Raw genomic sequence first — 23,308 nt, 5'->3', positions numbered from 1 at the left:
CTTGGTGTGTTTGTTCCTTCTTGGGTTTTTATTCTGTCTTGGACTCTCTGTTCTTCCTGGACATGGGTGACTCCAAAGTACTGGAGTTTCAGTTTTAGCATCAGTCCTTCCAATGAATATTCAGGATTGATTTCCTTTAGGATTGACTGGTTTGATCTCCTTGCTCTTCAAGGAACTCTCAAAGAGTCTTCACAAGTTGCACAGTTTGAAAGCATCAATTCTTTGGTGCTCAGCCTTCTTTATGGTCTAATTCTCACATCTGTACATGACCACTGGAAAAACCATAGCTTTGCCTATATAGACCTTTGTCAGCAAAGTGATGTCTCTGCTTTTTAATACAGTGTTTAGGTCTGTCGTAGCTTTTCTTCCAAAGCAAGCATCTTAATTTCATGACTGTAGTCACGGTTCACAGCAATTTTGGAGCCCAGGAAAATAAACTCTGTCGTTGTTTCCCCTTTTACTTGCCATAAAGTGATGGGACCAGATGCCATGATGTTAGTTTTTTGCATCTTGAGTTTTAAGCTAGTTTTTCTTTTTTTTTTTTTGCAACTGTCCTCTTTCATCTTCATCAAGAGGCTCTTTAGTTCCTCTTCACTTTCTGCCATGAGGGTGGTGTCATCTGTATATCTGAGGTTCTTGATATTTCTCCCGGCAATCTTGATTCTAGCTTCTGCTCTATCCACCCTGGTATTTCACATGATGTACTCTACACATAAGTTAAATAAACAGGGTGACAATATATAGCCTTGGTGCACTCCTTTCCCAATTTTGAACCAGTCCATTGTTCCATGTTTGGTTCCATGTGCTTTTGTTTTGCATATAGGATTCTCAAGAGGCAGGTAAAGTAGTGTGGTATTCCTATCTCTTTAAGAATTTTCCACAGTCTGTTGTGATCCACACAGTCAAAGGCTTTAACATAGTCAATGAAGCAGAAGTAGATGTTTATCTGGAATTCTCTTGCTTTTTCTATGATCCAGTGGATGTTGGCAATTTGATCTCTGGTTCCTCTGCCTTTTCTATATCTAGCTGTATATCTGGAAGTTCTCAGTTCATGTACTGTTGAAGCCTAGCTTGAAGGTTTTTGGGCATTACCTTGCTAGCATGTGAAATGAGTGCAGCTGTGGTAGTTTGAATATTCTTTGGGATTGAAATGAAAACAGACTTTTTCCAGTACTGTGGCCACTGCTGAGTTTTCCAAATAGCTGGCATATTGAGTGCAGCACTTTAACAGCATTGTCCTTCAGGATTTTAAATAGCTCTGCTGGAATTCCTTCACCTTCACTAACTTTATTCACAGTAATGCTTCCTAAGGCCCACTTAGCTTCACACTCTAGGGTGTCTGGCTCTAGGTGAGTAACCGCACCATTGTGGTTATCTCAATGACCTTAATTTGGTCATTAAGACTTTTTTCTGTACAGTTCTTCTGTGTATTCCTGCCAGCTCTTCTTAATCTCTTCTGCTTCGGTTAGGTCCTTACTGTTTCTGTTCTTTATTGTGCCCATCTTTGCATGAAATGTTCCCTTGGTATCACTAATCTTTTCAAAGAGATCTCTAGTCTTTTCCATTCTATTGTTTTCCTCTATTTCTTTGCATTGTTCACTTAACACTCTTTTATCTCTCCCTGCTATTTTTTGGAACTCTGCATTCAGATGGGTACATCTTTTCCTGTTTCCTTTGCCTTTTGCTCCTCTTCTTTTCTCAGCTATTTATAAGGCCTCCTCAGACAACCATTTTGCCTTGTTGCATTTCTTTTTCTTGGGGATGGTTTTGGTTACCACCTCCTGTACAATGTTATGAACCTCCATAGTTCTTCAGACACTCAAAGTTCCAATGTGTAATTTGTTCTAATTAAAGAGTGGCAGAAAGGGTTTTATTTGAATATCAAATATAACCAATTTGGTAAGGATTCTGAAGACATGTGGGATATTATTAATTCCTGAACTGTACCCTTATCCCAGGTGGGCTGGATAGGAAAGTATAATAAATAAAGACTTAATATGTATTTGTCTGTCAAATCCTAGAACAGTTCACAAAAAGAAGGGTCCTGAAAAAAATGCCCAGATCTATTCACATACTAAAAATATCCCACACTACACATTTAAAGTAAGCTCCTTGATTTAAAATTTACATACCTTGAGTTTAATTAGAATTAATCAATTCCTCACAGCTTGATCACTCCCGAGTGAACTGAAGAATGGTTTTTAATACTGCACACCTGCATTCCAACCCCTGCACTGGACCCATGATACCTTTTCTGGTGCAGACATCCTAAGATGTTCTCTCTCAGGATATCTGTACCACCTTCTCTCTGTGTGTCACTCTAAAGTGCAACCACTTTATAGCACAAAACGTGCTATAGCTCTGTTATAAATGATGTGCCGTTATAGTTCAAGACGAGGGAAAGAAACGAAGTGGACCATTTCAGCTTGGGTTTAATGCATCTTCCACTGTTTCCTCCCATGTCTTCCTGTCATATCCCTGTTTTTCAATCAATCTGAATGCCACACAGGGCTGCGGATATACCCTATGCTTCACGGCCTCCCTGCCTTTGTCCAAATTTTCCCCTTAACTTAGAATATACTTCTTCCATCTCTGCCTGTGAAAATGCAGTTTATCCTGGTTTTTCTTATATCATAACGTCCTCCACAGAAAAGATCTCTCAGCTCTCCTTATACTGTCCCCTACAGCACTTTTATTTGCAATTTTAGAACAGAATGTAACAGATTTTGCTTTACATTACAGTCAGTATGCTTGTCTCTTCTTTGGTAGGTTATGAGAAACTTGAAGACAGGAACTATATGTGGCTTCTCTTTGTGAGTCTGTGCTTAGCACCCACTGGTTACTCAATGAATATTCATTATATTTAATATATAGAGCCTAAGAGTTAAAAGGGGAAAATGCAAGATAAAATTCACTTATGAAACTTCATACATCAGTCTTTGGACACTGTGGTCAGCAAGCAGATCTGAGGACAGAATATTATTAACCACACATGTTAGAATGACAAAACATGCGGCAATCTCACCAAAACAAACCAAAAAAACTGGCACAGTCTTTCTAGGAAACAGCTGTGATGTCACTTAGTGCTTTTAGCGTTCTCTTAAGCCTCCCAGTTCAAAACCACCTTACATGACAGAACGTTACTTCACAACATTCAGGAGCTATGACACCTTACTTGAAATGGTGCTTCATCGTGTTCTTACAGATTGTCTTAGATATAGGGCAGTCCTATTTCTGGATCAGCTGCTGTCATCCATCTGCTCCCGCACAGTCAATTCTACTGAGCACAACCCCTGAAAACACTATTTCAATGCCAGCAGAAGCCCAGCGTGAGATGGAACTGTGTAGCTGCTGCCTTGCTGTTTTGTTCCCAGGAGGGCTGACGGTGGTGGTCAGTGCCACCAAGGATACCTGCACCCAAGTACCAGCAGGAGCTGTAGGTGTTCCAAAGCCCTCCAGGGTCCTGAGAGGCAGGGGAAGGGGTCAGCATAGGGTTTTGGTTTATTGTTGTCACTGGGATCTTTGAACCAGAAGAAAATACAGCAAAATTCTGTATATCTGCTGCTGCTGCTGCTAAGTCGCTTCAGTCGTGTCTGACTCTGTGCAACCCCATAGATGGCCCAAATTATTAGTCTTTCATGGTGGAAGAACATAACTAGTGTATACTTAGAATTAGCTATTACCAACTGTCGATGGAGCTGTTGTTTAGTCACTAAGTTCTGTACGACTCTTTGTGACCCCATGGACTATAGCCCACCAGGCTCCTCTGTCCATGAGATTTCCCAGGCAAGAATACGGGAGTGGGTTGCCATTTCCTTCTCCAGGGCATCTTCCTGAACTAGGGATCGAACCCATGTCTTCTGCATTGGCAAGTGGATTATCTACCACTGAGACACCAGGGAAGCCCGTTGATGGAGTGGGTACCTAGGATTCTTTCCTTAATAACAAGTAATTGGAGAGTAGAGCACTGTATGAGAGAAGGGAAAATAGATGGCCCAGAGGGTAACAAGGGTGGTGGATTTGAATGGGGTGAAAAAAGTCTTTGATCTAACAATAAAAATGCATTATTGTTAAATATTATTATTACTGCCGCAGGGGGTGATAACAGTCTTGCCAAAGAACAGTATTATCATTTGCACGACTGAATTACAAGTTGTTAGTACTGATCTCACTTAGTCCTTCAGTTCAGTTCAGTTCAGTCACTCAGTCGTGTCCGACTCTCCGCAACCCCATGAATCGCAGCACGCCAGGCCTCCCTGTTCATCACCATCTCTCGGAGTTCACTCAGACTCATGTCCATCGAGTCTGTGACTGGAAAAATCTCAGGTTCACATAAGTGAAAAGGTGATATCAAGGCACTCAGGTATTCATTTTCACTTAGTAGGTTAACCTAGGCTATACCTATAACATAGATGATAAAACCATTCCCTTGAGAATTAATTTTGGCCCTCCTGCAGAATTTCCCTTCTCTAGAAACTCACCATTGTAATAGAAATAAATATAACAACAAATTTGAATACAGATTTCCAAAGAATAGCAAGGAGAGATAAGAAAGCCTTTCTTCAGTGATCAATGCAAAAAGAGGAAAACAATAGAATGGGAAACACTAGAGATCTCTTCAAGAAAATTAGATATTCCAAGGGAACTTTTCATGCAAAGATGAGCACAATAAAGGACAGAAATGGTATGGACCTAACAGAAGAAGAAGATATTAAGAAAAGGTGGCAAGAATACACAGAAGAACTGTACAAAAAAGATCTTCATGATCCAGATAGTCACGATGGTGTGATCATTCACCTAGAGCCAGACGTCCTCAATATGAAGTCAAGTGGACCTTAGAAAGCATCAGTACGAACAAAGTGAGTGGAGGTGATGGAATTCCAGTAGAGCTATTTCAAATCCTAAAAGATGATGCTGTGAAAGTGTTGCACTCAATATGATAGCAAATTTGGAAAACTCAGCAGTGGCCACAGGACTGGAAAAGGTCCGTTTTCATTCCAATCCCAAAAAAAGGCAATGCCAAAGAATGCTCAAACTACCGCACAATTGCACTCATCTCATATGCTAGTAAAGTAATGTTCAAAATTCTCCAAGCCAGGCTTCAGCAATACGTGAACGTTGAACTTCCAGATGTTCAAGCTAGATTTAGAAAAGGCAGAGGAACCAGAGATCAAGTTGCCAACATCTGCTGGATCATCAAAAAGGCAAGAGAGTTCCAGAAAAACATCTGCTTTATTGACTATGCCAAAGCCTTTGACTATGTGGATCACAACAAACTATGGAAAATTCTGAAAGAGATGTGAATACCAGACCACCTGACCTGCCTCCTGAGAAACCTATATGCAGGTCAAGAAGCAACAGTTAGAACTGGACCTGGAACAACAGACTGGTTCCATTCAGGAAAGGAGTATGTGAAGGCTGCATATTGTCACCCTGCTTATTTAACTTCTACACAGAGTACATCATGAGAAATGCTGGACTGGATGAAGCACAAGCTGGAATCAAGATTGCCAGGAGAAATATCAGTAACCTCAGATATGCAGATGATATGACCCTTATGGAAGAAAGTGAAGAAGAGCTAAAGAGCCTCTTGATGAAAGTGAAAGAGGAGAGTGAAAAAGTTGGCTTAAAACTCAACAGTAAGAAAACTAAGATCATGGGATCTGGTCCCATCACTTCATGGCAAATAGATGGGGAAACAGTGGCTGACTTTACTTTGGGGGGCTCCAAAATCACTGCAGATGGTGACTGCAGCCATGAAATTAACAGATTCTTGCTCCTTGGAAGAAAAGTTATGACCAACCTAGACAGCATATTACAAAGCAAAGACATTACTTTGCCAACAAAGGTCTGTCTAGTTAAAGCTACGGCTTTTCCAGTAGTCATGTATGGATGTGAGAGTTGGACTAGAAAGAAAGCTGAGCACTGAAGAATTGATGCTTTTGAACTGTGGTGTTGGAGAAGACTCTTGAGAATCCCTTGGACAGCAAGGAGATCCTACCAGTCCATCCTAAAGGAAATCAGTCCTTAATATTCATTGGAAGGACTGAGGTTAAAGCTGAAACTCTAATACTTTGGCTACCTGATGTGAAGAACTAACCCATTTGAAAAGACCCAGATGCTGGGAAAGACTGAGGGTGGGAGGAAAAGGGGATGACAGAGGATGAGATGGCTGGATGACATCACTGACTCAATGGACATGGGTTTGATTAAACTCCGGGAGTTGGTGATGGACAGGGAGGCCTGGTGTGCTGCAGTCCATGGGGTCACAAAGAGCTGGACATGACTGAGCAACTGAACTGATAACAACACATAAGCATGTAACAATGCCTCCTCTGAAAACAAAGGTGCCTGATGGAAAATCATACCAAACTGTATACCTAATTTTTAATAATTGTAAATAATGAAGTCAATCTTCAGAAAATAAACAACTAATAAAAACACGTATTTCTACACCACCAAGGAAAGGTACTGGTGGAGTAAATGGTAAAGAATCTGCCTGCAGTGTGGAAGACCTGGGTTTGATCCCTGGGTTCGGAAGACTTCCCTGGAGGAGGGCATGGCAACCCACTGCAGTGTTCTTGACTGGAGAATTCCCAAGGACAGAGGAGCCTGGCAGGCTACAGTTCATGGGGTCGCAAAGAGTTGGACTCAACTGTGTGACTAAACACAGCAAGGAAAGGTAACACGTGAAGTTGAAAAAGAAAATCTACTAACCTCAGATGCTGCTATTTCGGTGAAAGTATTCAATGCCTGCTCCACGTTAGATTTCTGTTTGGTGGCCATTAGGCAATAGTTTTCCATTATCCGAAGCTGTACTTGACCCTGAACAGTCTGAGGTTTTAGTTCTTTAAGGAGCTTTTCTGCTGTTCTCACTGCTAACTGCACAGACTCTTGCTTCTCAGTTGAATTACTGTATACAATTAAAAATGAATTTGTTAATATCTATTACTCATGAAACAAAATTCATTGAGATTAGAATGAGCTTGAGGGTACACTGGTTTCTACTTTTCTCACCAATTTAAAACTAATCCTGTTGAAGAATGTCACTTATTCTTTTCTAATATAAATTAAAGCACAGTTAGTTTTAAAAAACAAAACTAACATAGATTCAATCAAACATCATTAGACATTTATTCACTTTAAATTGAAAATAAAAACTGGATACTATCCACTGTGGTAAGTGTATTCATTTCACTAATACAAAACTGAATTCAGGATAAGTAGAATCATCCAATTATCAAATAGCATATTTGCTCAGAAAATGAAAAAAAAGACTATAAAATATTGCAAATCAACTGTACTTCAATTTAAAAAAATTAATTTTTAAAAAGGAGGGAGCAGAAAGTAATTATGTTAAAGTTCTGACTGTGTGCCAAGCACTGTGTTACTTCATTCAATCAATGTTGAATTCATTTTATATATGAGAAAACCAAGGCCCCAATAGAGAAAGTATTAATAATTTTCCAAAGGTCACATATCTACATTAAACCTAGGATTTGAATCTAAGTTTGCCAGACATATAAAGTGTCCTTAATTTTCCTCTCCCTGTTGCCTATTAGACTTTTAAGAAAAGAAATTCTGTATTTGTCAAAAGGTCATACATTTTAAGTGCAATGACAATTTCTGCAATAGCAATTTTCTTATATACTGACCCACGCCTGAATATAATGTATTAGTAAATCAACTAACAAAAGGAAATTAAATTCTCAAAGCCTAATAACCCCTGAAGCCACTGATTTTCTCAGGCTTTTACCTTCTCTAAAACATTTCACACTGTTGGTAACCTTCTCCCAAGCTCCTCTTCTTTGTTTTTTTGTTAGGATTACAGTTTTCCTTCTCTTTCTACCAAAGTCTTTGTCCTTTCCTTACCTCTCTTCCTCCTTCAGTCCTCTTGAGTGTCAGTACACCCCCAATTCTTAGACTTCCGTTACTGCATTCTACTTGAAAACAGGTCATTCATGGGGCCCCAACTACCCACTCTGCACTGGTCCCCCAAATTCGTATCTCCAGCTGTGACTTCCCTTTTGAGTTCTATATTCTGAGTTTGGTGTGTTCAGCCCATGGCTGAAGATTTCCACGTGGACAGCCTTTAGTTGCATAACAACAGTAGGATACTTTAACCTTTCTAAAACAAACAAACAAAAATAAAAATGCCTCTCCCTTCCTGTAAATCCTTCAGTGGGCCTCTGTAATCCAAGCCTTCAAAGTTGTCACTGACACATCTCAGCAACTGGGTCCTGTTTTCTCCCACTCCTCTATGCAGCTTCCCCTGACTGCTATGATTTCTATGAATTCCTCCAATACTTAACATTAATTTAACCCATTTCTGTTTTGTTGGAGATTGAATGGTTACAGATACTGTCTTGCCTACCAGGTCAATCGCATGTTCCTGGAGGCAGAAACTGTCTCTTCTAATCCCTTTACATCATTATGCTCCCCTCCCTGCCTTCCCTGATTCTGACGAAAGGACAAGCAACAAACACACACTGACAGAAATATCACCACTGACCAGTGGTGCACAAGGCTAGCAGCAGGTGCGCTGAGGCCAGGTAGGATTCAACCTAAAGCCTGCCTCCACCATATTCTAACTCCATCACACTAGACAGGTTAACTCGGAGCTTTTTCACAATGTTGTAATAGGGATTAAATATTAATAAGACAGTACATTAATAAAGTATAGAGCACAGGGTTTGGCAGATAGCTATCATGCTAGGAAGTTACTGTTATGTGGACAGTTTTTTCCTAAGTAATCATACTCTACAATTCATCCCATTTTTCACAGAACATCTATTCTGATTTAGGAAACTTTCTATAAGCATTTCATACTTGTTTCAGAGAAGAGTTATTCCAGCTGATTTATTCACTAAACTTTCATTAGTGCTATCCTGGAATGTAGTTCTCCTTTATAAAATACCCTTGCTTATTTGCCCCTAAGAAGTGTTTTGTTTTGTTTTTTAAGTTATCTTGTCAACTACTACTCACCCCGGATCTGCATCCAGATTTTCAAATACTTCACCTCCAACAGTTTCATTATCTGGATTCAAACAGATTTCTATCATATTATAAAGGGCATTTTGGCCCCAGTCACTGTCTTTCCGAGCTTTATTAAAATGTCGAAGGGCATCATTTGGTTCTCCAGTATACCTTGTTATATGTTTAAAAAAAAAAAAAAAAGAATTACTTATCTCAATCACTACAAAGTTTAAATCATTCATAATTTATTTAGCAAATAAAACTATCACTTTAAAATGCAGAAAATGTAATTCAATGAGAAAAAAAACCCCATTATATAGAGTTTATTTGCTAATAAATTTACCAAAGATATAATCCTTTACAGTACTGAAATCCTGGCTCCAGTTTTGCTCTGGAGTTACGTTTCTCAGCCATTAAGAAAAATCGTGGAACATCTTCAAGTTTTCCACATCTTCTTAAGAAATCAATTAAACGAGATAACGTCATATAATTATCTAGAAACAAAGAACATTTTGGTTATGGACAACATTTTACAGCTTTTGTTTTGATGGTTGAAATCTTACTTTATTAAAGTATAGTTTGCTTCAAATGAAGTGCAATTTAAATATAAACAAAAGAATTGCCTTAGGGGTTATAAGTCCCTAAAGAGACTGTATGGACAGTGGATGATTTCTCAAACAATAAAGGTGGGGTTGGTCTGGTGACAGTGAGAGAATGTTCATTATAGGCAAATCTATAAAATGCATATTCGTTGTGACTTACCTTTCAGTCATTATTCCTGGGACCAAAACCTTCTAGAAAGAAACAGCCTCTGCACGATCTAAACTCTTACGAGTACAATTCAGGAGGATCAATTTGATTGCACAGGACAAGTCTGTCTCTGAGATATGCTTTCTGACTTCTGCTTCTGAGGTGGTGCTAGTGGTAAAGAACCTGCCTGCCAATGCAGGAGAAGTAGAGATGTGGGTTCGATCCCTGGGTCAGGAAGATACCCTGGAGAAGGGCATCGCAACCCACTTCAGTAGTCTTGCCTGGAGAATCCCATGGACAGCGGAGCCTGGTTAGGTTATAATCCATAGGGTTGCATAGAGTTGGACACGAATGAAGCGACTTAACAGGCAGGCAGCTAGGAAGCAGGTGAGAACATCTTGATGATAACGTTTAGGGTGAGCAATTAGGAATTTTACTTCAGACATGCCTTAATGTGTATATGTACCTGAAACACTAGATACTCACTTGCCATATTACAACCTTAACATATTAATCCCAGTATTTTAATCCTACTTTATCTTCTTCTAAGGAAAAAGAGTTAGTTATTTAGTCTTGGGTATAATTTTCTGGCAGGCTCTGTCAGAAATTAAATCTATTCGGTCCTTTCTAATCACTAAAATACTAAATTTTGAGAGTCATTTTAATACCTGTTTTTTAAGATTATAAAAATAATGCATGGACAATTCAGAAAATTTGGAAAACTATAGAAAAGTATAAAGGAGAAAAATAATCCTTCATATTCCCACCAACTAGAGATTATCACATTTTGGTACATTTCCTATGTTTATGAGTGGAAATCAATTTATAAATATTTAAATGCAAACAAATATGTTGCTTACATATATAAAAGTTAGAGTCATGTTTGGGACTCTGATTTTGACTCAACATTGTATAGTAAACATTTCCCAATTGTCATAACATGGTCTTCAAAAACATTTTAGTCACTGCATTCTTGTCTATCACACTGACGCTCACACTTCATTTCTGTATAGTTATGTTTTTTAGGTATTGGATCTTATAAGTGCACAGGATGCATGGTAGGGGATTTATAAAATTCCTTATTTATATAAGCTATTTTGATCACTTTGATGGGGCTTCCCTGATAGCTCAGTTGGTAAAGAATCCACCTGCAATGCAAGAGACCCTGGTTTGATTCCTGGGTCGGGGAGTTCCACTAAAGAAGGGATAGGCTACCCTATCCAGTATTCTTGGGCTTCCCTTGTGGCCCAGCTGGTAAAGAATCTGCCCGCAATGTGGGAGACCTGGGTTCGATCCCTGGGTTGGGAAGATCCCCTGGAGAAGGGCAAGGCTACTCACTCCAGTATTCTAGCCTAGAAAATTCCATGGATTATACCAATGAAGTTATGGAATTCCTAGAATTAAAGCGCACACATACAAATAAAAACTTTTAAAAGCAATTTATCCTGATTCTGTTTTCTAAGGAAAGAGAACATGCCATATAATCCAGTGCTTCCATTTCTGGGTATATACCCCCAAGAACTGAAAGCAGCGACCTAATGAAATATTTGTACACCAGTGTTCACAGCAGCCAAAAGGTGGAAACAACCCAAATATCCATCAGTGGATGCATGGATAAATAAAACATGGTATATATATTAAAGGCATATTATTTCAACTTAAAAAGGAAGGAAAATTCTGATGTGCCACACACAATATAGATAACCCTTAAAAACACTGAATTAAGTGAAATAAGCCAATAAAAAAAAGAACAAGTACTGTATGATTCCATTTATAAAAGGTATCTAGAGGAATCAAATTCATAGAGGCAAAAAGCAGATGGTGATTGTCAGGGCCTGCAGAAAATGGGGAGTTAGGGTATAGAATTTCAGTTTGAAATGAAGAAAAAGTTCTCGAGATGGATCATGGTGATGGTTACACAAAAATGTCAAAGTACTTAATGCCACTGAACCACACACTGAAGAAGGGCTAAAGTGGCAAATTTTATGTTATGTATGTTTTAACAAATACAAAAAAATCATGAAAAAAACAGCCCTCTGTGGGCTTTGTATCTACTCTTTTATACGATGTCAAAACAATCCAGGTTACAATATAACCATTTGTCTTTTAAAAAGTTTTGCTGACACATAGTTGATTGGTATGTTAATTTCTTCTGTACAGAAAGTGATTCAGTTATACAAATATACACTTTTATTAATATTCTTTTCTATTATGGTTAATCACAGGATACTGAATATACAGTTTTGTGCTATACAGTAGACCCTTGTTGTTTATCCACTCCAAATGTAATAGCTTACATCTGTTAACCCCAACCTCCCACTACATCCTCCCCTGAACTCTCTTCCCCATGGCAACCACAGCCCTTCTCTACCTCCATGAGTCTGGTTTGTAGATAGGTTCATTTGTCATATTTTAGATTTCACATGTAAGTGGTATCGTATGCTATTTGTCTTTCTCTTTCTGACTTACTTCACCTATTATAATAATCCCTAATCATGTTGCTGCAAATGGCATGATTTCATTCTGTTTTCACGGCTGAGTAATATTCCACTGCATATATGTACTACTACTTCTTTATCCATTCCTCTGTTGATGGATGTTTAGGTTGTTTCCACGTCTTGGCTATTGTGAATAGTGCTGCTGTGAACAGAAGGGTGCACGTTTAGATTATACAGTGTGTCTGGATAGATACACAGGAGTGGGACTGCTGAATCAAATGGTATTTCTATTTTTAGTTTTCTCAGGAACTTCCATTACTGTTTTCCATAGTGGCTGTACCTACTTACATTCCCACCAACAACAATGTAGGAGGGTCCCTTTTTCTCCATATCTTCTCCAGCATTTGTTACTTGTAGGGTTTTTAATAATAGCTATTCTGACCAGTGTATGGTGGTATTTCATTGCAGCTTGATTTGCAGTTCTTTAATTAGCTATGTTGAGTATCTTTTCATGTGCCTACTGTCCCTTTATATTTCTTTGGAGAAATGTCAAATTAGGTCTTCTGCCCATTTTAAAGTGGGTTTTTTTTTTAGCTGTTGACTTGTATGAGCTGTTTGTATAGTTTGCAAACTAAGCCCTTGTCGGCTGCATCGTTTGTAAACATTTTCTCCCATTCTTTGAATCTTTTCATTTGTTTACGGTTTCCTTTGCTGTGCAGAAGCTTTCCTCTTTAAAGAACTAGCTCTTGGTTTTATTGATATTTTCTATTGCTTTAAATCTCTATTTATTTCCTATTTGATCTTTATTATTTCCTTCCTTCTGCTGACTTTAGGTTTTATTAGTTCTTCTTTTTCTAGTTAAGTGGCAAATTAGGTTGTTCAAGATTTTTCTTGTTACTGTGAGGAAGGCCTGCATTGCTATAAACTTCCCAAAGCTGAGCGCCAAAGAACTGATGCTTTTGAACTGTGGTGTTGGAGAAGACTCTTGAGAGTCCCTTGGACTGCAAGGAGATCCAACCAGTCCATCCTAAAGGAGATCAGTCCTGGGTGTTCATTGGAAGGACTGATGCTGAAGCTGAAACTCCAGTACTTTGACCACCTCATGCGAAGAGTTGACTCATTGGAAAAGACTTTGATGCTGGGAGGGATTGGGGGCAGGAGGAGAGGGGGATGAATGAGGATGAGATGGCTGGATGGCATCACTGACTCAATGGACGTGAGTCTGAGTGAACTCTGGGAGTTAGTGATGGACAGGGAGGCCTGGCGTGCTGCGATTCATGGGTTCGCAGAGTTGGACATGACTGAGCGACTGAACTGAACTGATGTGGTCAATCCTAGAGAACGTTCCAGGTGCATGTAAAGAATGTGTACTCTGGTGTTTTTTTTTGGGGGGAATGGGGGATTTAATGACCTGAACATATCAATTAAGTCTTAACTGTACTATTATATCACTTGGGATCTCTGTTGCCTTATTCATTTCCTGTCTAGAAGATCTGTCCATTGATTTAAGTGAGGTGTAAAAGTCTCCTGTTGTATTCCTGTCTATTTCTCCCTTTTATGTCTGTTAGTATTGCCTTAGACATTTGGGTGCTCCTATATTAAGTGCATATATGTTGCTGCTGCTGCTGTTAAGTCACTAAGTTGTGTGTGACTCTCTGCTACCCCATGGACTGCGCCATGCCAGGCTCTTCTGTCCTCCACGATCTCCCAGTTTGCTCAAACTCATGTCCATTGAGTTGGTGATGCTATTTAACCATCTCATCCTCTGCCACCCCCTTCTCCTTTTGCCTTCAATCTTTCCCAGCATCAGGGTCTTTTCCAATGAGTGGGCTCTTCACATCAAGTGGTCAAAGGATTGGAGCTTCAGGATCTGTCCTTCCAATGAATATTCAGGGTTGACTTCCTTTCGGATTGACTGGTTTGATCTCCTTGCTGTCCAAAGGACTCTCAAGAGTCTTCTCCAGCACCACAGTTAAAAAGGATCAATTCTTTGGCGCTCAGCCTTCTTTTTGGTCCACCCCTCACATTCGTACATGACTACTGGCAAAACAATAGCTTTGACTATACGGCCCTTTGTCAGCAAATGATGTCTTTTCCTTTTAATACACTGTCTGGGCTTGTCATGGCTTTTGTTCCAAGGCGGAAGTGTCTTTTAATTTCATGGCTGCAGTCCCTGTCTGCAGTGATTTTGGAGTCCAAGAAAAGAAAATCTGTCGCTGCTTCCACCTTTTCTGCTTCTATTTGTCATGAAGTGATGGGACTGGATGCCACGATCTTCGTTTTTTGAATGCTGAGTTTTAAGCCATGTTTTTTTTTTTTTTTTTTCACTCTCCTCTTTCACCCTCATCAAGAAGCTCCTTAGTTCCGCCTCACTTTCTGCCATTAGGGTGTCACCATGTGCATATTTGAGGTTGTTGATATTCTCCCAGCATTCTTGACTCCAACTTGTGATTCATCTAGCCCACCATTTCACATACGTAGTGTGCATAGAAGTTAAATAAGCAGAGTGACAATGTACAGCCTTGACATACTCCTTTCCACCAATTTTGAACCAGCTCACTGTTACATGTCCAGTTCTGTTGCTTTTTAATCCACATACAGGTTTCTCAGGAGGCAGGTAAGGTGATGAGGTATTCCCCTCTCTTTAAGAATTTTCCACAGTTTGTTGTGATTCACACAGTCAAAGGCTTTAGCATAGTCAATGGAGTCAGATGTTTTTCTGGAAATCTTGCTTTCTCTATGATCCAGTGAATGTTGGCGCTCCGATCTCTGGTTCCTCTGCCTTTTCTAAATCCAACTTGTACATCTGGAAATTCTCGGTTCACATACTGCTAAAGCCTAGCTTGAAGGAGTTTGAGCAAAATCTTGCTAGCATGTGAATTTAGAGCAATTGCACGGTAGTTTGAACATTCTTTGGCATTACCCTTCTTTGGGAGTGGAATGAAAACTGACATTTTCCAGTCCTGTGACCACTGCTGAATTTTCCAAATTTGCTGATCTATTGAGTGCAGCACTTTAACAGCAGCATCTTTGGGGATTTGAAATAGCTTAGCTGGAATTCCATCACCTCCACTAGCTTTGGTCATAGTAATGCTTCCTAAGGCCCACTTGGCTTCACACTCTTTGATGTCTGGCTCTAGGTGTGAGTGACCACACCATTATGGTTATTTGGTTCATTAAGACCTCCCTTGTATAGTTCTGTGCATTCTTGCCACCTCTTCTTAATCGCTTCTATTTCTGTCAGGTCCTTACTGCTTCTGTCCTTTGTCATTATTATCGTTGCATGAAATATTCCCATGATATTTCCAATTTTCTTGAAGAGATCTCTAGTCTTTCCTGTTCTATTGTTTTCCACTATTTCTTTGCAATGTTTACTTAAGAAGGCCTTATCTCTCCCTGCTATTCTCCGGAACTCTGAATTCAGTTGGATGTATCTTTCTCTTTCTTCCTTGCCTTTTGCTTCTCTTCTCTCCTCAGCGATTTGAAAAGCCTCCTTAGACAACTATTTTGCCCTGTTGCATTTCTTTTCCTTTGGGATGGTTATGGTCACTGCCTCCTTCTCAGTGTTATGAACCTCTGTCCACAGCTCTTCAGGTATTCTGTCTACCAGATCTACTCCCTTGAATCTATTTGTAACTTTCACTGTGTAATCATAAAGAATTTGATTTAGGTCATACCTGCATGGTCTGATGGTTTTCCCTACTGTCCTCAATTTGAACCTAAATTTCACAATGAGGAGCTGATGATCTGAGCCACAGTCAACTCCAGGTCTTATTTTTGCTGACTGTATAGAACTTCTCCATCTTTGGCTACAAAGAATATAATCAATCTGATTTCAGTACTGACCATGTGGTGATGTCCACGTGTAGAAGCATCTTTTGGTTTGTTGGAAAACAGCATTTGCTATGACCAGTGTGTTCTCTTGACAAAACTGTTAGCCTTTGTCCTGCTTCATTTCATATTCCAAGGCCAAACTTGCCAGTTGTTCATTCTCTCTTGATTTCTACTTTGCATTCCAATCCCCTATGCATATATGTAGACAAGTGTAAAATCTTGTATTGATTCTTTTGTCATTATATAGTGTCCTCCTCTAACTTTCTTTAGGAACTCTGCTCAATATTCCCTAATAACCTAAATGGGAAAAGAATTTGAAAAAAGAGTAAATATGTGTATAACTGAATCAGTGAATTTCTCCTTTTAAAGTTTATTTTGTCTGACATGAGCAATACTACCCCTGATTTCTTCTCATTTCCAGGAAAAATGTTTTCCATCCCTTCACTTTCAATCTTTGTGTGTCCTTTGACCTAAAGTGGGTCTCTTGTAGGCAGCATATTGTAGACTCTTGGGTTTTTCTTCTTCCTTAATCCACTTTGCTACTCTCTCTCTTTCGATTGGAGCACTTAGTCCATTGACATTTAAGGCAATTATTGACAGATAACTCACTGCTGCCATTTTAACGTTACTTTCCCATTGATTTTATATTTCTGCTTTATCCCTTTTTCTGTTTGTTTTCTTTTGTGGTTTGATGATTTTCTCTTGTATTATACTTATGTTCTCTTCTTCTTGGTTTCTGTGAATCTTCTGTTATGTTTTTGATTTGTGGTTATCCTGTTTTTCAAGTATGTTAATCACATCCTATACCTACTTGCCTTAGACTGGTACTCATATAGGCTCAAACACATTTGAAGATATGAAAAAAAAAATCTACTTTTTCTTACTCTCCTCATACACATTTTATAATTTTGATGTCCTCTTTTACATTTTTTACTGTTCATTGTGGTTATCTTTAGTTTCACTGAAAATTTTTTTAAAATGTTTTTTTAAGCCATGTCCTGGCTTACTAGGATGATTTGCTTTCTAACTGTGATTTTCTATTTCCTATATATTCTTTCTTCTTTCCTATGCAGAGAAGAACTCTTGATATTTCCTCTAGGATTTAGTAATGCTGTTTTAGTTTCTGCTTGTCTAAGAAATTCTTTTTTGTAGATGAAAATAAAGCTATTCTTTTTTAAAAAATGTTTATTTTATACTGGAGTATAGTCAGGTATACAGTGAAGTGACTCAGTTATACATATGCACGTATTCATTCCTTTTCACATTCTTTTCCTGGTTAGGCTATTAGACAATATTGAGCAGAGCTCCCTGTACTACACTGTCAGTCCTTCTCAGTTATCTATTTTAAGTATAGTGAAAGTGAAGTCGCTCAGTCATGTCCAACTCTTTGCGACCCCATGGACACCAGGCTCCTCCGTCCATGGGATTTTCTAGGCAAGAGTACTGGAGTGGGTTGCCGTTTCCTTCTATATTTTAAGTACAGTAGTGTGTATATATCAATCCTAAACTCCCAACTTATCCTTTCTCCTTGACCTTTCCCCTTTGGTAACCATAAGTTTGATTTCTGTGAGTCTGTTCCTGCTTCGTAAATAAGTTCATTTGTATATTTAGATTCAGCACGTGATATATATTTGTCTTTGTCTGACTTACTTCACTTAGTAGGATAGTCTCCAGGTCCATCCATGTTACTGCAAATGGCATCATTTCACTCTTTTTAATGGCTGAGTCATATTCCACTGTACATATGTACTACATCTTCTTTATCCATTCATCTATCAGTGAAGATCTCCGTTGTTTCCATGTTTTCCCTATTGTAGACAGTGTTACAGTGTATCCTTTCAAACCAGGACTTTGTCTGGATATATGCCCAGGAGTGGGATTACTGGCTCGTATATATGGTAGCTCTACTTTTAGCTTTTAAGAACTCTCCATACTGTTCTCCATAGTGGCTGTACCAATGCACGCTGCCATCAGCAGGGTAGTAGGGTTTCCTTTCCTCCACATTCTCTCCAGTGTTTACTGTTTTTAGACTTTTTGATGATGGCCATTCTGAGTGGTGTCAGGTGATATCTTACTGTAATTTTAATTTGCATTTCTATGATAATTAGCAGTATTGAGCATCTTTTCCTGTCTCTTGGTCATCTGTGTGTCTTCTTTGTAGAAATGTCAATCTAGGTCTTCTGCCTATTTTTTGATTGGGCGGTTTATTTTTTTGGTATTGTACTACATGAGGTCTTTATAGACTTTGGAGATTAATCTCATCAGTCTCATCATTTGCAAATATTTTCTCCCATTTTGTGGGTTATCTTTTTGTTATCCTTTCTGTTATCTTTTTGGTTTCCTTTGCTGTGCAAAAAGCTTTAGAGTTTAGGTAGAGTTTACCCATTTTTATTTGTTTTTATTTCCATGACTCTGGGAGATGGATCCAAAAAGATACTGTTGCAATTTATGTCAAAAATTTATGTTTTTCTCTAAGAGTTTTATAGTATCAGGTGGTCTTACATTTAGGTCTTTAATACATTTTATTTTTCATTCAGTCTATACATTCTGGTTGGAGCATTTAATACATTCATGTTTAAGATAATTATCAATATGTATGTTCTTGGTGCCATTTTGTTAATTGCTTTGAGTTTGTTTTTGTAGGTGTTTTTCCTTCCCTCCCCTTTTTTCTCTTGTGATCTGATAACTAACTTCAGTGTTTGGATTTCTTTTTCTGTGTCTATTAGAGATTTTCAATTTGCAGTTACCATGAGGCTCTGATATAGCAGTCTGTATATAAACAAGATTGCTTTTAAGTTGGTGATCTTTTAATTTCAAGTGCATTTTCAATATCCTGCATTTGTACTCTCCTCACAACTGCTGGTTTTGATATCATATTAGTGTGTGAATGATTACCTACCTCTGTGCTTCTTGTAGGACCTGGGTGTCTGTTTCTTTCTTTAGGTTTTGGGAAGTTTTTAGCCATAATTTCTTTATATGTGGTGTTGAGTTCTTTTTTTCTTTCTTCCCCTCTGGAATCCCTATTATGCATAGATTGGCATGGTAAATTATCCAAAGGTCTCATATATTGCTTTCATTTTTTTTTTTCCCCATTCTGTCCTGTTGGGTGTTTTTCATTATTCTATCTTCCAGGTTACTTATTCACTCTGCATTATTTATTCCATTATTCATTGTCTTTAGCTCAGTTTTTCTCTTGGTAAATGAGTTTTCTAATTTTCCTTGGTTCTTTTTCTTTCCTTTTTTTTACATTTTCTAGTTTCTTTCTAAGTACTCTGCATTTCTGTTGACAGCCTTTCTTAACTCCTTCAGTATTTTCATTATCTTCTTTTTGAGATTGGTGTCTATTCACTGAAGAGGTCTGTTTCATTGCCTGTTCTTTCAGGGGAGTTCTTCTAGTCTTTTAACTGGGAGTGGTTCCTCTGCTTCATTTTACTTCTATTTCTCTTACTCTGAGTTTAGGAGAAACAGTTATGTACTGTGGTCTTGGAGGCCTATTTATATGTGGGAGCATCCCTATGTAGCTCATGTGGGATTAATATTTTTGGTGTGAGGGCTGTTTATTGTATGGATGCTTGTTGCCTCTTTCCTTAGTGTGGGCTAGTCATTATCCCCTTGAAAAGGGTATCCAGATGCAGCTGCTGGTGCCCAGTCATGGGGGTTCTCAGCAGTGGTGGTGGTTCATACACGACCCTAGAACATGCAGTGGGAACAGAGGCAGCTCATGAATGCACAGGGAATTCAGAAGGATGAAGTCATTGGCAGGAGACCTATCCTGAAGCACAGAGGAGGGCAGTGGTGGTAGCTCACAACCACCTCTGAAGCCCTAGGGGCAGTGGTGGCTTACAACTGCTCCTGGAGCTCATGCAGGCTGCATCTTGACATCTGAGAGCTCACGAAGGAGAAAAGGCTGTAATGGCGAGTTCCATCCCTCCCCTTGCACCCTACCCACATAGTGATGCCCAGTCTCTAAAGCAGACCAGGCTTCTCTGCCTACATCCTCAGGTGCAGCTGCAGATTCTAGCATCTTGAGGTTTCTTCATAGCCCACCCCACTTTACTCCCTGGATCTGATCTCTGAATCCTGAGCTTCTCTACCAAGCCCCCACCCACACTGGCAGACATGTGTTTCAGGGTGGTGAGTGCAGAGTGGTGGCACTGACTGTCTGTGCATGTCTCTCTCTGCTCTAGCTGGGGCAAAAACAGTTGCTGCATGTACCAAGGCTCCAAAGCTCCCCCTCTGTTCCAGCTGGTCTCCCCATGAGGGGACTTCCCAGGGTGCAGGACCCTTTCCTCTTTCACAGTTCCCTCCCAGGAGGACAGGCTCCATCCCTAATTCCTTTCTCACTTTTTTGCTTTTCTTTTCTATTTTGTTCTACCAGGTTATGTGGAGATTTTCTTTCCTTTCAGAGGTCTGAGATCTTCTGCCAGCATTTAGTAGATATTCTATGACAGTCATTCCACATGTAGATATATTTTTGATGCATTTGTGGGAGGAGCTAAACTTCATGTCCTAATACTCTGCCATCCTGACCACACCTGCCAACCCCCCCCCCCCCGACTTGCCTTTCTTAAACCATAATGTTTGGTTTCAAAATTTTATTGCCTCTGCCTTTGGCATCATTAAAAAGAGGATATAATAAGAATACAGTTTCAGAAAGAAGATTTGGATATTTGTAGTATCCATAGACTATGAAACTCAGCTTCCCTGGTGGCTTAGACGGTAAAGCATCTGCCTACAATGCAGGAGACCCGGGTTTGATTGCTGGGTCAGGAAAATCCCCTGGAGAAGGAAATGATAACCCACTCCAGTACTCTTGCTTGGAAAATACTATGGATGGAGGAGCCTGGTAGGCTATAGTCTATGGGGTCACAAAGAGTTGGACACGACTGAGCCACTTCACTTTCTATCTTTCTTTGACTATGCAAATTCAAGCAAATTACTCAAATTCTGAGTCTGGGATCACTCACTTTCTTAAAATAAGATTATAATATTGACCTTGAGAGTGCCACGGAAATCAAGTAAAATAAAAGCATTAAAGAGCTTAAAACTACAAACATCAATAGTAATATATAAAATGCCAAATATTGTAATAAAAACTAGGACTACCCTATAAAAAAGCCATAGAATCTAAAAGCTATATTGGATTAGACAAGAAGTAAATTTAGGTTGAAATTTTTGGCCCCCAATTTTTTGCATGACTTTGCTAATGTGTGTGATGTATGATATTGCTGATATAATCTAAAGTCAACTTTAGGCCAGTTTCTTGAATAATTATCACCTTAAAATATTACTGAAATGCAGTTATTATTAGTTGAAGTTATAATTACCACTGATAGGTTAGACTGCATTAACTTGTCTTTTGGTTAACCATGAAATTTGACAGAGGACAAATCTGTACACTTAAGAAATCTGTCAAAAGATGAACTGTATTATATTCTGAAAAGTTAGTTCATGATTATTTATGACTAGTGAGGACTTACTAAAAAAAAAAAACAAAAACACAGTCTGATGTAATGAGGATTGAAGTGCTATGGAATTTCAGTGCATTTCTTAACATTTCTTTGGGGGGGAAGAAGAGGTTTCACATTGGACAGACCTTCCAGCAGCCTGAAGGACATGAGGGAGATCTTGTTATTCAAAGTGCAGACAGCATGTGCAAAGACATGACTTATAATAGAATGGAGAGTGCTGTATACTGAATTAGAGGAAGTGGGATACGAAATACAGACGGAAGGGTAACCCTGGCATATATCATTATCAAAATAATGCTCTAGTTTAGACTTTTAGACTTTTTTTAAAAGCAGAAGAATAGTTTTAGAATGAATATGAAATAGCCTGGAAGAACAGGAGCCTAGAGACTGGAAGATTAGCTGGGAAACTGCATTAGCCCATGTGAGAGGTATGTGCGAAGTCGCTCAGTCGTGTCCAACTCTTTCAGACCCCATGGACTGTAGCCTGCCAGGTGCCTCTGTCCATGGGATTTCCCAGGCAAGAATACTGGAGTGGGTTGCCATTTCCTACTCCAAGGATCTTCCTAATCCAGGGATTGAACTTGTCTCCTGCTTGGCAAGTGGATTCTTAACCACTAGTGCCAGGTTAATAAAGTCCTTAATTAGAGCAGGGGGCTAGGAGAAGATAGGATGTGATAGTTCACTGTTAAATAGAGAGAACTAATGGGACTTGCTAACTGATTAATGTGAGGCCAGGGGAAAACTCAGGATAATCTGGAGATTTTGAGAGAGAAAAGGTTTGTAATCTGTTAAGAGTGCAATAATTAGATCTGTAAGGAGAATTTTCTACTAGCTAGGTTAAGTCAAATTAGTACATTTCTGAAGGAAGCTCAAACACAACGTTAAAGTATAAGATGTTCTGCTAAGAATAATCTATAACACACATGAAGTATTGTGCAGGTTTTAGAATAATTCTGAAAAAACTGACTAGTATATAAGTTTATAAAGTCCTATTAGGAATAAAGCATAGAATGAAAAGACTAAAAGCATAAAATATCACATAGACAATAAAAGTTTACTTAAAATTTTGTATTTTTAAACAACTTGGTATTTCGCAGTCATTCATTGATCCATTTAACCAGTAAACATTTACTTTGCAGCATCTATGTACCTGGAAATATATCCGATGCTGGTGGCTGTCTATTGTTTAGTTATCTCTGGAGTAACAGGTCCTTCGACTGAATTTATAATAACCCACTTTTTGTTTGTTTTTAAGTAGACAGTCCAGAGCACCACTATTATCTATTTGAAAAAAGTGCTGGTGCCAAGTAACCTGGGTGATACCAAATTCCTGTGACAGATGAGGGCTTCTTCAGATCTTACATAGTGGCAATGTCGCCAGCAAAGACTTACAAAAATATTCACAAGGGAAGAGATCTGTTTTTTTTGTTTGTTTGTTTGTTTTTTTGTTTTAAATCGGGTTGGATAACTGGCTCAGAGGGAAATGTTGTAATATGGGAAAAGTTTGGGACAGGATGAAAGTATTATGCGTATTACCTTAAACAGTAGTTCAGATAAGGAAAAACAAAAGAGAGTCTAGAATCCAAGACAAAAGCCATGGCAGGAAAAAAAAAAAGAGAACAACTTAGGCCTGAAGAGAGTAAGGTTTGGGCAAATGAGGTGAAAGGGTGGCCCATATGGAGGACTTAAGAGTGGGCAGAAGAGGTACGAAGTTAGAGTGATTAAGAACACTCTTTGAAATACCATCTATATAGAAGCTGGAGCAGACAGTGGGAGAAACGACATGGCCTGAGGAAGTCCAAAGGTGGGAGAAAACTTTCAAAGATGATAAAAATAAAA

At 38.9% G+C, this 23,308-nt stretch overlaps 1 protein-coding gene across 6 annotated transcripts in view; it reads right to left on the bottom strand.

The window, feature by feature from the left end:
• Window positions 1-23,308, bottom strand: part of TTC21B (tetratricopeptide repeat domain 21B) — a 94,117-nt gene that overhangs the window by 17,644 nt on the left and 53,165 nt on the right. For 5 of the 6 annotated variants that reach the window (XM_004004638.6, XM_060411116.1, XM_060411117.1 and 2 more), the window contains 3 exons: window positions 9,320-9,470; window positions 8,986-9,147; window positions 6,718-6,913 (listed from right to left, as the gene is read on the bottom strand). In XM_004004638.6, coding sequence (XP_004004687.3) covers window positions 6,718-6,913; window positions 8,986-9,147; window positions 9,320-9,470 — 509 coding nt within the window. Of the gene's footprint in view, window positions 1-6,717; window positions 6,914-7,807; window positions 8,129-8,985; window positions 9,148-9,319; window positions 9,471-23,308 lie in introns of those variants that run through there. The other variant, XM_060411120.1, reaches the window with a different exon arrangement.

This window comes from Ovis aries, chromosome 2 (genome assembly GCF_016772045.2).
Source record: "Ovis aries strain OAR_USU_Benz2616 breed Rambouillet chromosome 2, ARS-UI_Ramb_v3.0, whole genome shotgun sequence".
NCBI lineage: Eukaryota > Metazoa > Chordata > Mammalia > Artiodactyla > Bovidae > Ovis > Ovis aries.
Note: the sequence above shows the minus strand (reverse complement) of the source record. Positions and strands in the feature narration are given on the sequence as shown.